General features: G+C 32.9%; 1 protein-coding gene across 3 annotated transcripts in view; it reads left to right on the top strand.

Moving 5' to 3' along the window:
* Positions 1 to 13,573, top strand: part of LOC123812908 (activating transcription factor 7 interacting protein) — a 118,389-nt gene that overhangs the window by 6,347 nt on the left and 98,469 nt on the right. For 2 of the 3 annotated variants that reach the window (XM_045829820.1, XM_045829819.1), the window contains exon 1: positions 9,546 to 9,678. The exons of the other annotated variant lie outside the window; for it this stretch is intronic. In XM_045829820.1, the coding sequence (XP_045685776.1) occupies positions 9,662 to 9,678 (17 nt within the window). In that variant the 5' untranslated portion in view covers positions 9,546 to 9,661. Of the gene's footprint in view, positions 1 to 9,545; positions 9,679 to 13,573 lie in introns of those variants that run through there. 3 annotated transcript variants of the gene reach the window in all.

The raw sequence follows: 13,573 nt of genomic DNA, 5'->3' as shown, positions 1-13,573 counted from the left end.
TAAATATCAGGAGCTAATTGGATGACAGTAAAAGATTAAACTTCTCTGAGAGACTCTATTACCATTGTTTAAGGATGATAAATGTTTATTTTCCTCATATAACACTACAGCAGACCTTTTTAGGGTTTACAGCTAGCTTTGGATTAACAAATGGTTTTCATACGCTGAATATGGTTTCTAGGTAGAACTACTACAAAGTTTCATCAGCCAGGGGCAAGTGAGAAAAGACAGTGAATGGGAATGCCCACTCATTCTTTTGAGAACATAACCTAGAAGTGGGACATACCACTTTGACTCATGTTTTATGGCTGAAAATTTAGTCATTGGAACATACTTAGCTGAGAGAGGAAGGCTGGGAAATACAGTATCCAGTTGGACAATCATGCATTGAGCTAGAACTAGAAAATTTTGAGTGAAGGAGAGAAATGGCTATTAGAAAACAACTAGCATTTTCTGCTACAAAAGGAAGCTGGAGAAGTAGTCTCTCTAAGTAATTCTTAATTTGATATTGAAAACTGGCTTTTTGTTTTATGAATTAGATCCAGTTATAACTCTGTATGTCTTCCTTTGAAATGGAATTTTGAGAGCTTCATGTTCATGATTTGTGGCTGAGGTTCTGGTTATTATAAATGTTTATCTTATTTGGTAGAATTCTTCCTCTTTTCTCTTTGCCTTTGAAAACATTAAATCACACCCTGGCCTGTGTGGCTCATTTGGTTGGAGCATTGGCCCATAAACCAAAAGCAAAAGCGTTGTGGGTTCGATTCCCTGTCAGGGCACATGCCTGGGTTGCAGGCCAGGTCCCTTCTAGTTAGGGTGTGTGTGAGAGGCAACCAATTGATATTTCTGTCTCACATCCATCCTTTCCCCTCTCTCTAAAAAAATCAATAAACATGTCTTTGAGTGATGATGAACAAAAATTAAATCATGATTACTTTTGGAAGAAATGTAATTTTAATTTAATTTTTAAAACTTACTGTAATATTTTTGAACCTTGCCTGTTAACTTGCTTATTTTAAAAGGATGAAGGATAGTGGGTAATTGCATGACATTTGTTTGGACCATTTGTTTTAGTCTCTTAAGTTGAGTGTATTTTTTTCATTATCTTCTGTTTTTTCTTCTCATAACTATAGATGTATATATGAATATATATACAATTTATATTTTCAAGATGGAAGATAATTTTTGAAGACCTTGTAATATACATAAGTAAAAAGATTGTGATCATGAATTCTTTGCATATAGGTGAAACTTCCATGATTAAGTAATTAAAAATAGCTTTCTGTAGATGATAAATGAAACAATAGATATTTGTGTAAGGCATAGAAAGTGAGACTCTGTTGTGGGGAGATCAAGGAAATCTTAGTATTATGTTAGGAGAACTCAAAGTAGCTCTCCTAACATAAATCCTTGATTTTTGTAAATAAGAGTCATGGCTCCCTTCCTGCATACTTTTTTAAACCTAATAAAGGAACTGTATTTATTCTGAGCTGGAAGTTCTCTAATTTCTCTTTTTTACTTTGTATCTCTTTTAAATGCATTTATTTCCTTCTACTTTTATGTTTATTGTTATTTGCATAGTACTTTATAAGCTTCCTGCAGTTAGAAATATTCTGATATATTTGACAAATGTCACATTTTAAAGACAAATTTCTTCTAATTAGGTTTGATTAAACCATGATAAGACCACTTTGAAAGCTATGAGGTTGCTTTCTATAATGCCTACCTCAATATTCAGTAAATAAATATTTGCTTATTAAAAGAATAGAACCGATTTGTCTTAGGTGGACGTGAAAAAAAGGGGAGTAAGATATTCTAGCTCCTTTCATTTAACTCATGATTATCCACAGACGTCAGAACTGTTTCTTTTTAAAAATAATTTACTTAAGCACCCACTGGATAAATTGTCAAAGACAGATACGCAGTTTGCTTATGAAAAATTAAAAATGGTAAAACAACTTGAAGAATAAGTTATTCAGTAAGAAATAGAAGAAAATTAAGAAAACAAGGAAACACTTTTGTTTACCTATAAATAAGCTTCTAAAAAAACTGAAAGACAGATAATATACAAATTAGTAAGGGTTTGATTAAAAAGATGGAATAATATAATTTTGTGTTTTAACTTTGTGTATGTAATTCCTTCCCCTCACAAACTTATTGTGATATAAAAGTTGGAAAATAAAAGCAAACAAATAAATGAAGAAAAAAAGAACAAGAGAAAAGACTAAGTATTTTTTTAACCAGTTAATAATATATAGTGAGATGGAAAGAACAGTAATTTTGTGTTGGGACCTGGGCAATTAGTGTTTCCCAGCAGTGTTCCTTATATATAAAATGGTGATTCCACATACTTGCTAGGATTATTATGAGACCTATAAGAGATTAGACATGTAAAATTCTTAGTATTTGTTTTTGGCACATTTTTCTTAATATGACTTCAATGAATTGGTGAATCAGTCAGGCATGAGTATATGCTAAGAGGCAGCATAATGCAGCTATAGGAAGCCCTGCAGTGCAAGATATATAGAAGAATGACAGTGTTCTTGATTACTGGAGCTAGAATTTAAGTGCATTTATAAAGTAATTTAGAAAAGTTAGTTTGATAATACTATTCACTAGTAGAGAAAAATACACATTTAGAAAAGTAGTTGATTTGCAAAGATTTGAGAGGGAGTCTCGCTTTAAGACTGATTCATTAAATTATAAAAAGTGTTGTTTTTTTAAAAAAGCAGCAGCAATTGGGTTGTGTTTTTTGTTTTGTTCTGTTTGCATTTTTGACCAGTGCTTCTCCTTTAATAGTTTATTATGGAAATTGTCACACTAACTTAAAAGAAAGGGTGGGAAAATAGTGTAAATTGCTAAAAAAATTAGATAAAAAATACTGAATGTGTAAAAAAACCCCCAAGTATTAAGAATAAAAACCCTATAAGATTACTAAACTCACTAAGTTTGCAGTAAGCCTCTTTATCTATTCATGGTGAAAAAGGAGCCATATCTCACATTAATTTTTTATCTTCAAGGTTTGTCAAATTTTTTCAGACAACCATCATTGTGAAAGTTAGAGGTATTGTCATTTATTTTGAGTACTAAATCCACATAGGATTACTTCCCCAACCCCCATACCCTGCTTTTTTGTTTTTAAATTTCAGGGTGCAAAGTGCTCCTTCCTCCTTTACCTTCCAGCAATGGAGCTTGCTTACTCAATATTGAGGCAAAACAAAGTGTCAGTTTTCTACCATAACCTTTTCTGTGGCCAAGTGTCTGTCTTTTAAGGCACAGATTTGACCACATACGTTTGTTCAATACTTTTCTTATTATTTATTTTGATGTTTTATATGACCATTTCCTTTACATTGGTCTAATAAGGTATTGATTAATGTTTTGTGGTTAACAATACTATATCCATTTGATAGAGGTTTAAGAGTTAATGTCTATCTAGATGTTTTGTAAAGTGTAATAATTAACTTACATACTTTTATCTGCTTGATTGCAAAGTCAGGAACCAAGAGCCATATATTTCCTCAATGAGTTTTTACCAGCCCTACTTAAATCTGTAAGATATCATGGTTCCTGAGATTCCCACGTTTGTCAATGTTTCTTGTCTGTCAGGAAGTAATATTCTTTATTCCCTTAAAGCTGAGAATCCATAAGTTATAGAAGAGATACTAAATTGACTTGCTGTGAAGACTGAGTAGGCATCATTCCTACATTTGAGATATCCTTGTTTCTTGTCATAACTGATTATAGGAGATTTGTTTTTAAAGATCACAGTTCTCTTGCCATGGTTACAAATTTATCCAATTTTATCCTCGTAGGAAGGAAAACACATTCTTATTGAAACTATGTGAACTGGCCATAAAAAGCAAAGAGACTCAGTTATGATACTTTATATAATACTTAATCATTGTTCTAAGTGTTTTTTTATAGGAGGCCAATATACTCAGTGATTTTATACAGGATTGTTCTTAAAATGTTCTGGTGGTTTATTAACATAACCTATATTAAGATCTTTTATAGGGTATCTTCTAGAATTCTGAGTGTCTGAGATCAAGATATTATTTAAATTACTATTTATACAAAGTATATGAGATCTTCCAGAAGGTATCCAGCCATGCAATATGACAATTAGAGAAATTTATTGAAGAAGGTATGAGAAACATTGTACATAGGACAATGATGCCTCAGTCCTCTTTAAAGTAGGCACCTTTGGTCCTCACACAGTTCTCCCAGTTGCCATAAGCTGCCCCATTGTATTTTCCTGAATCTCATTGAGGATCTGAAATCTCTTCCCTTTCAAAGGTGATTTTAGTTTTGGGAAAAGCCAGAAGTCGCAGGGCACTGAATTTGGGCTGTATGGGGTTTGAGTCACCTGGATGATTTGATGTTTCAGTAACAGACAAAGAGGTGATGCACGAGTGGGGTCATGATGAATCTGCCTATTACCACTTGCCCATAGTGGCACTGACTAGTACAGTGAAGTCGTCATTGTTTATGTGTGGTGTTCAGGTCCACTCTCCTTACCTGCCAGGTTACATCGATGTTGTGGAAGCTGTTTTCATGTTAACAATGGTTAGACTTTTTCCAGACAGACCTAGTATCTTAATTGAGGATTAAAAGGAGATTAGAAAGAATTTTCCTATATGACCATTAAAAATAAAATATTAACCACAATTCAGTTCATTTCATCCTAGGTAATTCTTGTTTTATTGATGTGTAGGGTTAAATAATCTACTTGACACAAAATTGTCTGTACCTGACTACCAGAATCATGGAATTCTTGACCCATTCTCTTGATACAGTTTTGAGATATTTATTCATGAAGGTAATGTCAACTTTATAGCCATAGTCTCTTACATATAATAATAGTTTAGGTGATTTGGTATAGTCCTTTACTAAAGACCCTTTGATGTTTGTTTAAAGGAAACATTACTTTCCTTAGTTATAGTGGCAGCAAGGATTGTGACTTCATTTTGTTTCTTGAATCTCAGTGCTCCAGCCTAGCCTAGTTGCTTTCTACATCTGGTATACCACTGTTATCCTTAGAATTTTATTCACCATTCTAGGGATTTTATTCACTCCTCTTCTGTGCAAAACCCTTTTTTTTAAACGTGTCATGTCTTTTTATTTACTACTTCTGTCTTTAGCGGGAGGGGACCATATTGTCTAGTAACTTTTTGAGAAAGAGTGTATGGGAGGTATATTTTTTGATACTATGTGTGTTTGAAAATTATCCTATATTTTTATGCCCGATTGATAGCTTGGCTAGGTATAGAAATCTAGGTTAGAAACATTTTTCTTTAGAACACTAAAGGCACTGGTTCATTGTATTCTTGCTTCTTTTACTACTGAGAAATACGAAGCCATTCTCACTTCTGACATCCCCCTCAATAGAAGCTTGTAGAATCTGTTATTAGTCTCCAGTACTCTGAAAGTTTATCATTGGCTGGAATTCATCAGGTCCTTTCAGTTTGGTAGTTCTTGCTTGAAAATTTTTCTTAAATGATTTCATTGGTGATATATTTCTTATGCCATTCTGTCATTCTGGTGCAAATTTTTGGTTGGTTCCTCCACTTTTCTTCTATTTTTTCTCATTTACAACTTTCTGTTTTTGCTCAGTTAGATTTCTTCAGTTTTATCATTAAGTTCTTCTATTGAGTTTTTCATTTTTTCTATCATGTTCTTAATTTATGTTTTTTTATTCTTGCCTATAGTTTTCTATTCTTGACATATGAATGCTACATCGTATTTGTGGATATTAGTGTTTTTTGACATTTTCCTGCATAGTCTATTGCTTTGGGTTTTAAAATTTAATTGAATTTTACTTATTTTTATACATTTTGTTAGTCTTTGTCTTTCACATTAGACTTTTTTTTCTTAGTTGTCTTTTACTTCTTTGTCTGATTATAAATGTGGAAGATTAAAACATGATTAAATATTTAAATAGCATATTTAAACTTGTCAATTTTGAACTTCACTATAGGCTAATCTAGTTGGGCTGTTTGTTTTTTTTTTAGACCTCCTGGGATCTTAAGGTTTGTGTCTTGGGCTTATTAGATACCACCAAAGAATAGTCTTTAATGTTCATACATAGAGACTTAAGATATGATTGATTGCCAGCATTCTGGGAGATTAATGGAGTAAGAGGACTAGGGGTCTCTATATTTAGCAGACAATCTCTCTTCTTGGTGTATGTTGCTTTCATTTTTAACTGTAGATGTTGTTTTCAGACTTTTGCCAAAATTGGGAAGAACATATATTCAGTGGAAGGTGGTGAGGGCATTTAGGGTATCTTACTGCCACACAAACAGCTTTCACTAATACTCCCTGTTTTAGTCACACCGTCGTCCTAAACTGTACTATTTGCTCCCTTCACCCCAATTTCCAACGGTACCTATTTCATCTAGTTCCTATGTTTTTTGAAGTTGCTGCCATGTGAATCAAATGGGTTCATTTTAACTTGTCCCCATTGCAGCTTGGAATATGGTGTTTTAGGAACTGCTAAGTTAGTTTTCAATGGTTCTGCTTCTCTCCCAGCTCCCAAAATCTTTCTAGCTATTGTCTCTTTTCCTTTTCTCCCTGTTCTTGAGGACTTATGCTTCAAATATATACCTTTAGTGTAATTTTAATGGGATTTGAGGGAGTGAGAGTAGGTGTTTTTCACTTTACCATCTTCATATTCCTTTAACATTCTTTTTCCCTTTTAACGTGTATAATATTTATAACAACATATAATTAAAGTGCATTAATTAAGTAAATGAAAAGTAACTTTCTACCCAACACAATTAAACCTTTTATTTAGGGTCTGTGGAATTTTCAACATATGAAAAATTTTCTAATAGTGTGCTATATGATGTATACAAAGTATAGTAATTGATCAGAAAAAAGTAAATATAGTAATCTTCTAGTTCTTTTTCATTGCTACTTGTGTGTCCCTGGGCATATGATTATATTTTCTGATCATAAAAGTTTGAGATTATAAGACTGTTGTTTTACATGATCATTATAAGAGTCATCAAATGAAAAAATTATGTGAAAAATGCTAGTTTTATTTAGAAAGAGCTAAAACATTGGGTAATCATGGAAATGTTTAACATTAGAAATACCTTCCAAATATGTTTATTTTTATAAATAAACAATGGCTGGGTTTATTATGACTCACCCTATCTAAAACAAATTTCTTATAACCTATAATATTACATAATTGAACTGTATTTTTTCTTACTACTAAAAATTTAAAGGTAAATAATATACTTACATTCTATAATATTCTAGAGTTCAACTCTTCTAAGCACATATTAGCTTCTATGTAATAACTATAAAAACACTAAAAACCAAAAAGTGTTCTACAAAACATATTTTTTCCATCTTGGGTTTTGAAGTCCAAAAGTTTTTAGGTCAAGACTAAAAAGTTAGTTAACTTATCAGTTGACTTCTTCTTAGAATATGAGTTGAGATCTTAAAAGTGAAGGTTCTTAGAGGTGTAGGATTTTCTGAGATTTTTGTGGTAGAAATGAAAATACTGGGAATGTTTCAATGCACCATCTACTGGGCAAATAAATACTCTGTTCCATACTAATAAAGTGAATGGAAAATGATGTGTGATTTCTGTCCTTTAGAAAGTCATATGTAAAGATATAGGCAAAGAAATATGGTAAGTATAATGGTATTATATACAATATTTAAGATCCAAGACTCTTTATACCTGGTTTGGGAGATGGGCATAATGAGGAGAAGGGAGAATAAGGAAAGGATTATCAGTGATAGGTTGAATATAATTAGAATATTTGAGGGTATGTTACATAATTTAAATCTTTGTGGAACAGACTTTCAAAAGAATCTGCTTCCTGATTATCAGAAGCTGTTCATCAGGCAGGTCTAAATGTTTTGGCTATTTCTTTCCCTATTAACCCGAGGCACATTCCAGTGCTTAGTAATGTCTGTTCTGTTTGAATCTTTCCAGTTTACCAACCTCTTGTTTTTTAATGAATAGATTTGAGCCATTTCAGGGAGTTATAGTTTTGAAGAATCAATATGGCTTGGCCCTGGCAGGGTATAGCTCAGTTGGTTAGAGAGCATAGTCCCCATACACCAAGGTTGGGGATTAGGTCCCCAGTCAGGCCACCTACAAGAATCAACCAGTGAATGCTCAGGAAGTGGAACAAGTCAATGTTTCTCTCTCTCTCTCTGTTAAAAAAAGAAAAGAATTAATATGGCTTGAATCATGTATTTTTTTTTCTGATAAAGTACTTGAAGCAGTTTTTACATATATTATCTGTTTGCCTCCTGGGAGATAAAGACCTTTTCAAAGCTGAGTTTTTATTTTTTAAAAACTTATATTATGGAAAATGTCAAATGTAAAAAGAAGTAGAATGAAATAATGAACTTCATGTACCCATCACTCAGGTTGAACAGTCACCAATTTATGAGGCCAGTCTCCTTTTAGCTATAAGGACCTCATAACCCCTCTCCACTTTCTTACAAGTTTTAATAAATACCTACATCAAGTGGTGAATAGAGACAAGATAGCACAGGGCAGCTAAATTTAGGGAAGCAAACCCAGGAAGACAGAAGGAAATAGCAGTTGTGAGCTATCGAGCAAACAGATTCTTTCTCTGCTTTTGTCCTTCATTTTTTTTTTAATGGGTTGGTATCACTCTCAAATTTGTCTTGTAATATACCCACTTTCAGACTGAATTTTATACCCTTTTGTTCTCCCTAATTGTTTTTTTTTTCCTCAAGGATGTCTATATTCTTTATTTTTATTTGCTTTTCATTTATATGAAAATGTTGGGAGGTCTGTGGCAGGGCATGAAATTTAATTTGCCCTGGGACCAAACACTTACCTGGAGATGTCTTTTTGATCATCTGGATTGCAGAAGAGAAGTTGTTTTTATCTGTATGGCAGATTAATCAAAATCAGCTTTGTTGTAATCATAGCTCTGGTGACTCTAGTCCCTCCCTAGAAGTTATTTAAAATTGTCAATATTCAAATAGTTGATTGCCAGCTTTAACCATTCTGCTAGATTTGAACACTTTGTGGCATAGATTCTGGGAAAAATCTTTATTTGGTCTTCTAAAAATGGAAATTGACTATCAAGATTTAAATAACATAATTTTCCAGAAATTATAAAAATTGGCATTCTTTTTGTGATAAAAGTACTATAAAAGATTTAAAGAGAGGGCCTTGAGCTGAGTTTGACTCTTTTGGACTGAAATGGAGGCTTTCTTTCAGGCGAATTCCCTGATGTTTGCTGTGTGTGATTTGGCTCCATCTCTGTAACTACTAATATACGGCATGGACTTCCAGCTGCCTGGGATCTGGATGTGCCTAAAGTCTGTATTGCAAGTCCGGATTCATAGGCATTGTGTTACAAAACTGGCTTGCTGCCTTTTCTGTTTTCTGTGTCCTGAGTAGCTGCATTGTTTGTTGCAGTGAATGCATTAGCTGTTGTCCGCGTTCAGTTTCTTGCAGGTTGACAAAGTGGGAGGGGCTTTGTTTGATACATAACTGAGTTTTCACTCTGTGAGTTCTTGAGTGCACATTGCAGCCATCTTAATTACACTTTAGTGCAACTGAGACAGTGCAGCTGTCTCAAAATGGCTGCTAACCTAGTCTTTGTACTGCCTAGTCAGTAACTATGCCAGTGTGGAGAACTGTCACATGTATCACAAGCAGAGGTAAGAACCAATTACTCTCTATTTTTGAAGATTTTAATTAAAAAAACATTTGAATTTTGCTGTGTTTATACAGGAAGTGAACTAGAGCTTGCTTGCTAGGAAGTTGAAATGTTTGCTCATAGAACCTTTAAGCCTCTATTATGGAAACAGTGCATAGGATGGTGAGGTCAAAGGTTAAATTCCTGTAATTTCTCACCGTTTTATGTTCTGTCATTGCCAGAACATAAGATCACTCAGTAGTATTTTTCTGGCTTTCATTAACTTAATATTCCTTTTGTGTTAGATATTTTAGTTTGCTTGATATTTATTTATAGATCTTAAAAACAACATTAATCTGAATAGATTTTTTAAAAGTCATAATTAAACCGTGTTTTGCATGAAGAATGTGATATTGTGTGTGAGTTTTGTTTATTGAAGGTATTGTTTGGTAGCTTTATGGGGAGACTGTTGATTCTCTGGGTATAAATCATAATTACAGAAAGAACTTTTTTTAAAAAACAGTTGGACTTTTTTATACTTTGGGTTCCAATTCTTTTTCATTATGCTTCCTCCTCCAGGCCATCCAGTTCTTTCACATTTTTAATACTGCCATATCCTAATTACTTTTTGTTGAAATTGTCATTCAAATGCAGATTTTGGATTTAGAAATAAATTTACATCTTCTAGGTCTGGATATCCTTTTTCTTTATAGCTAATGTATCTTAATGCAGCAAAACTGAAGTAAATACTCAGTTGTTTTTATTAACTAACTGATTCATTGTTGATGTTCACTTTAGTATTAGTTTAAACCTATGGTATATTTAAAAGTAATACAACTCAGTGGTTTTGTAAGTTTAGTTTCAAAGTTTTCAAAAAATAATGCTATTCTGAAGTAGAAACATTTATTGAGATATTGTAAGTTCACAGTGATCCAGAAAGGTAGGAAAATGAAATTCATATTCACGTAATATTTCAGATAGCAGAAAAGTTATATTATTAGCACTATGTTTAAATCATAGTACATTAAAACATTTTTTCTAAATGGTACAGTGCATTTATCCAGCTTAGTCAGTACAGTATTATGAATATATCCCTGACTAATGTGACATAGAACTGTAAGTTTTGAACCTTCTAAATACAGCAGCTTTAAAAAAAATTAACTTTTGCACATTGTATTCTTAGGAAAGTTCCCACTATATAAAGAGGATACATGTTATTTTTGTGTACTTATTTTACAATGTAAATTTGTAACCCTTATGATAAGTTTGTTAATAAAATACAAACATAAAAGTTTGAAACCAGATAACATGTGTCAATTATGATCTTATATTAGTGTTAGGATTTAGGTTGCTGGCGCTAAGGGACTGGAATTTGGTTTTGAAAGTATTCTGGACCATACATTCATGATCTGTTTTGATTTTTATGAAGGTAGAGTATTATACCTATATTTACACAATTTAACAGTTTAAAATTGCTGCCTTGCCACAAGATTGTGTTTAAACCAATTCTTAGTTTTTCTTCTTGCTATATTGTTTTTTCTAACTAGTCAGTGTTTGGTGGCCTAGAATGTTTGAGATCGCTTGCTCAATTTTATCAACATTTTAGCAAGTTTATTTCACTTCCATTAACTAATTTGTGGAGTTTTGGGGAGTCTTTGATGTAATATGGTAGGTTCTCATAATCTGAACATTACTTTATGTAAGTTTCCTAATAGAGGAGAAGAAGAAGAAGAAATTCAATGTGGGTGAGAGTTTCTAGCCATCATACCTTTCAGTAAGGTTGTGCCCTGGAGTGAGTATGATGTAAGAAAGTGGATGTGCTGTGACCTTAATCACTTTTTATTTTCACGCCTCTCACAGTATGAACAATTCATTGTATTTCAAAAATTTCAACAGTACAAGCTATGTATTTGATTTTATGTTCTTTATTGCCAGAGAAAAACTTACTAGGTTGAAATTACTAAAACAATTTATAATTTTCAGAGTATGATCTTTGGGAAATTTTAATAATCCACTGTTTTTGTCTTCTATTGTGGGTTACAAAATTTACTTCCATCCTCTATAAGATGACTCCACTGATTATTACTTGTACATGGGGAAACACCAACACTCTGTAGTTACTCAGGATAATAATAATAATAAATATTATTATTTATTCTTTCTGTGCCATTTGCATTTTTGTTACTATGATCATAAAACTAGACCCTACTGGGATTATTACTTTTGGGATCGGTGACAGATTCAAATTTTCTATGCTAAATTCCAGGTTATTATGTTGACTAACTGAGGATATAATAAATGTGGGAGCCGGATATTTGAGGTTTTATGTTATTATTTTCACTTCTTGTCCTCGACATTTGTCTTGTCCTCGCCATTTGTTGACCCTTTTTCATAAACAATTTCATTAACATAGTCCTGTAAGGAAAATGAGGTAGTGGACAGAACGTTAACAAAGAGCTTAAACCTAAATGTAAATTCTATTTTTGCTACCTTTTTCTTATATTGGCTAACACATTCCACTTTCTGACTCTTGTTTCCTCATATGGTAAAGTGGGGAGAAATTCCTATCTTTTTGGCAGAGATATGTTGAGGATCAGTTTATATAATACTTCTAAATAGTATCATGAAATATTCCGCAAATATCTGGCTTGCTAATTTTCTGGTAGTACTTGAAAGCTTTGGGTTGATTTGCTTCTCAGATGTCATATACTTTATCAAATGTAATGGGATCAGAGATTTCTTATATAACATGCTCTGAAGCCAGAAGTGCTAATAACTAACATAAGTATATCGACTTAGTAACATAATACATTCACTACTGGACACCACTCTTTTAATTCATCAAAATTTTTTTCTTTTTTTTTTTTAAGAGAGGAAGAGGGATTGAAGGGGAATGACTCGTTCCACTTATTCTTGCATTCATAAGTTCCTTTTTATATATGTTCTGACTGGGGATCTAACCCACAACTTTGGTGTGGCTAGATGATGCTCTAACCAACTGAGCCACCCCGCCAGAGCCCAACTCTTTTAAATAATGTAGCCAATATGCAATGTTTGCATTACACAGAGGAGTAGGAATGTTTCACTTCTAGTCAGGCTGAGTTCACCAAATATACAGTGACAGAAATATTTCTGTAAAAGACTTGAATTCAGGGCCTAGAGTTTTCTATGTTTCATTACACAAGAGATCTTAACATCATATTTCTTTCAGTGGCCACAAATTGGCAGCCAACAAACTTATTTTATCCTTTAGTCACTGCCTTATTTCTCTAGTTGTTAACGATTAAAGCTGTCAGGTTTTACACAAAAATGTGAGTGTTTCTTCTCTCGAAAGATGATGAGTAGGCAGTGCTGGGAGTGTGTTTTTGCTTGAGAGAAATAATTTACAGTTGAGGAGCTACTGTCTCCTTCAGATAGAGCATAGTCCTCACATCTATTCCTCTTCTTTAATTCCCATTACCTGCTGGGCCCTGTATGCTGTTTATTTTTAAATCCTATCCTCCTAATTTGACAGGTTGTTGGCAGCCTTAAACATCTAAAATACAGCTTCTAACCCAGAAGAAAGTAAACATAAGTAAAATTTAGCCTACTTCACTTGGTATGAAAGGTAGCAAATATAAAGTCAGTTTACTCTTTAGATGGTATGGCACATTTGCTAACCTTTTAGCCTTGTCCTGGTTTTTATAGTGGAGTACTATGTTGCCTGAAGGACATACAGTAACATCAGCAAGAGAGATTAAAGAAGTACTAATTAGAAACACATACGTACTTTGAAGGTCTTTTAATATAATGTTATTTTTAACAAAATATTACTGTGTTAAAGACATCACTGTTTATCAACTTGGTGTTGTCGATGGTGAGAGTAAATAAGAAAAAGTTAAATTATATTTATGATATGCAGTTTACCAAATAGATAA

Source organism: Phyllostomus hastatus, unplaced genomic scaffold (genome assembly GCF_019186645.2).
Source record: "Phyllostomus hastatus isolate PE091 unplaced genomic scaffold, TTU_PhHast_1.1 phas_scaffold_93, whole genome shotgun sequence".
In the NCBI taxonomy this organism is placed as follows: domain Eukaryota; kingdom Metazoa; phylum Chordata; class Mammalia; order Chiroptera; family Phyllostomidae; genus Phyllostomus; species Phyllostomus hastatus.
The sequence above is the reverse complement of the archived record's forward strand: the minus strand, read 5'-3'. Positions and strand labels throughout refer to the sequence as shown.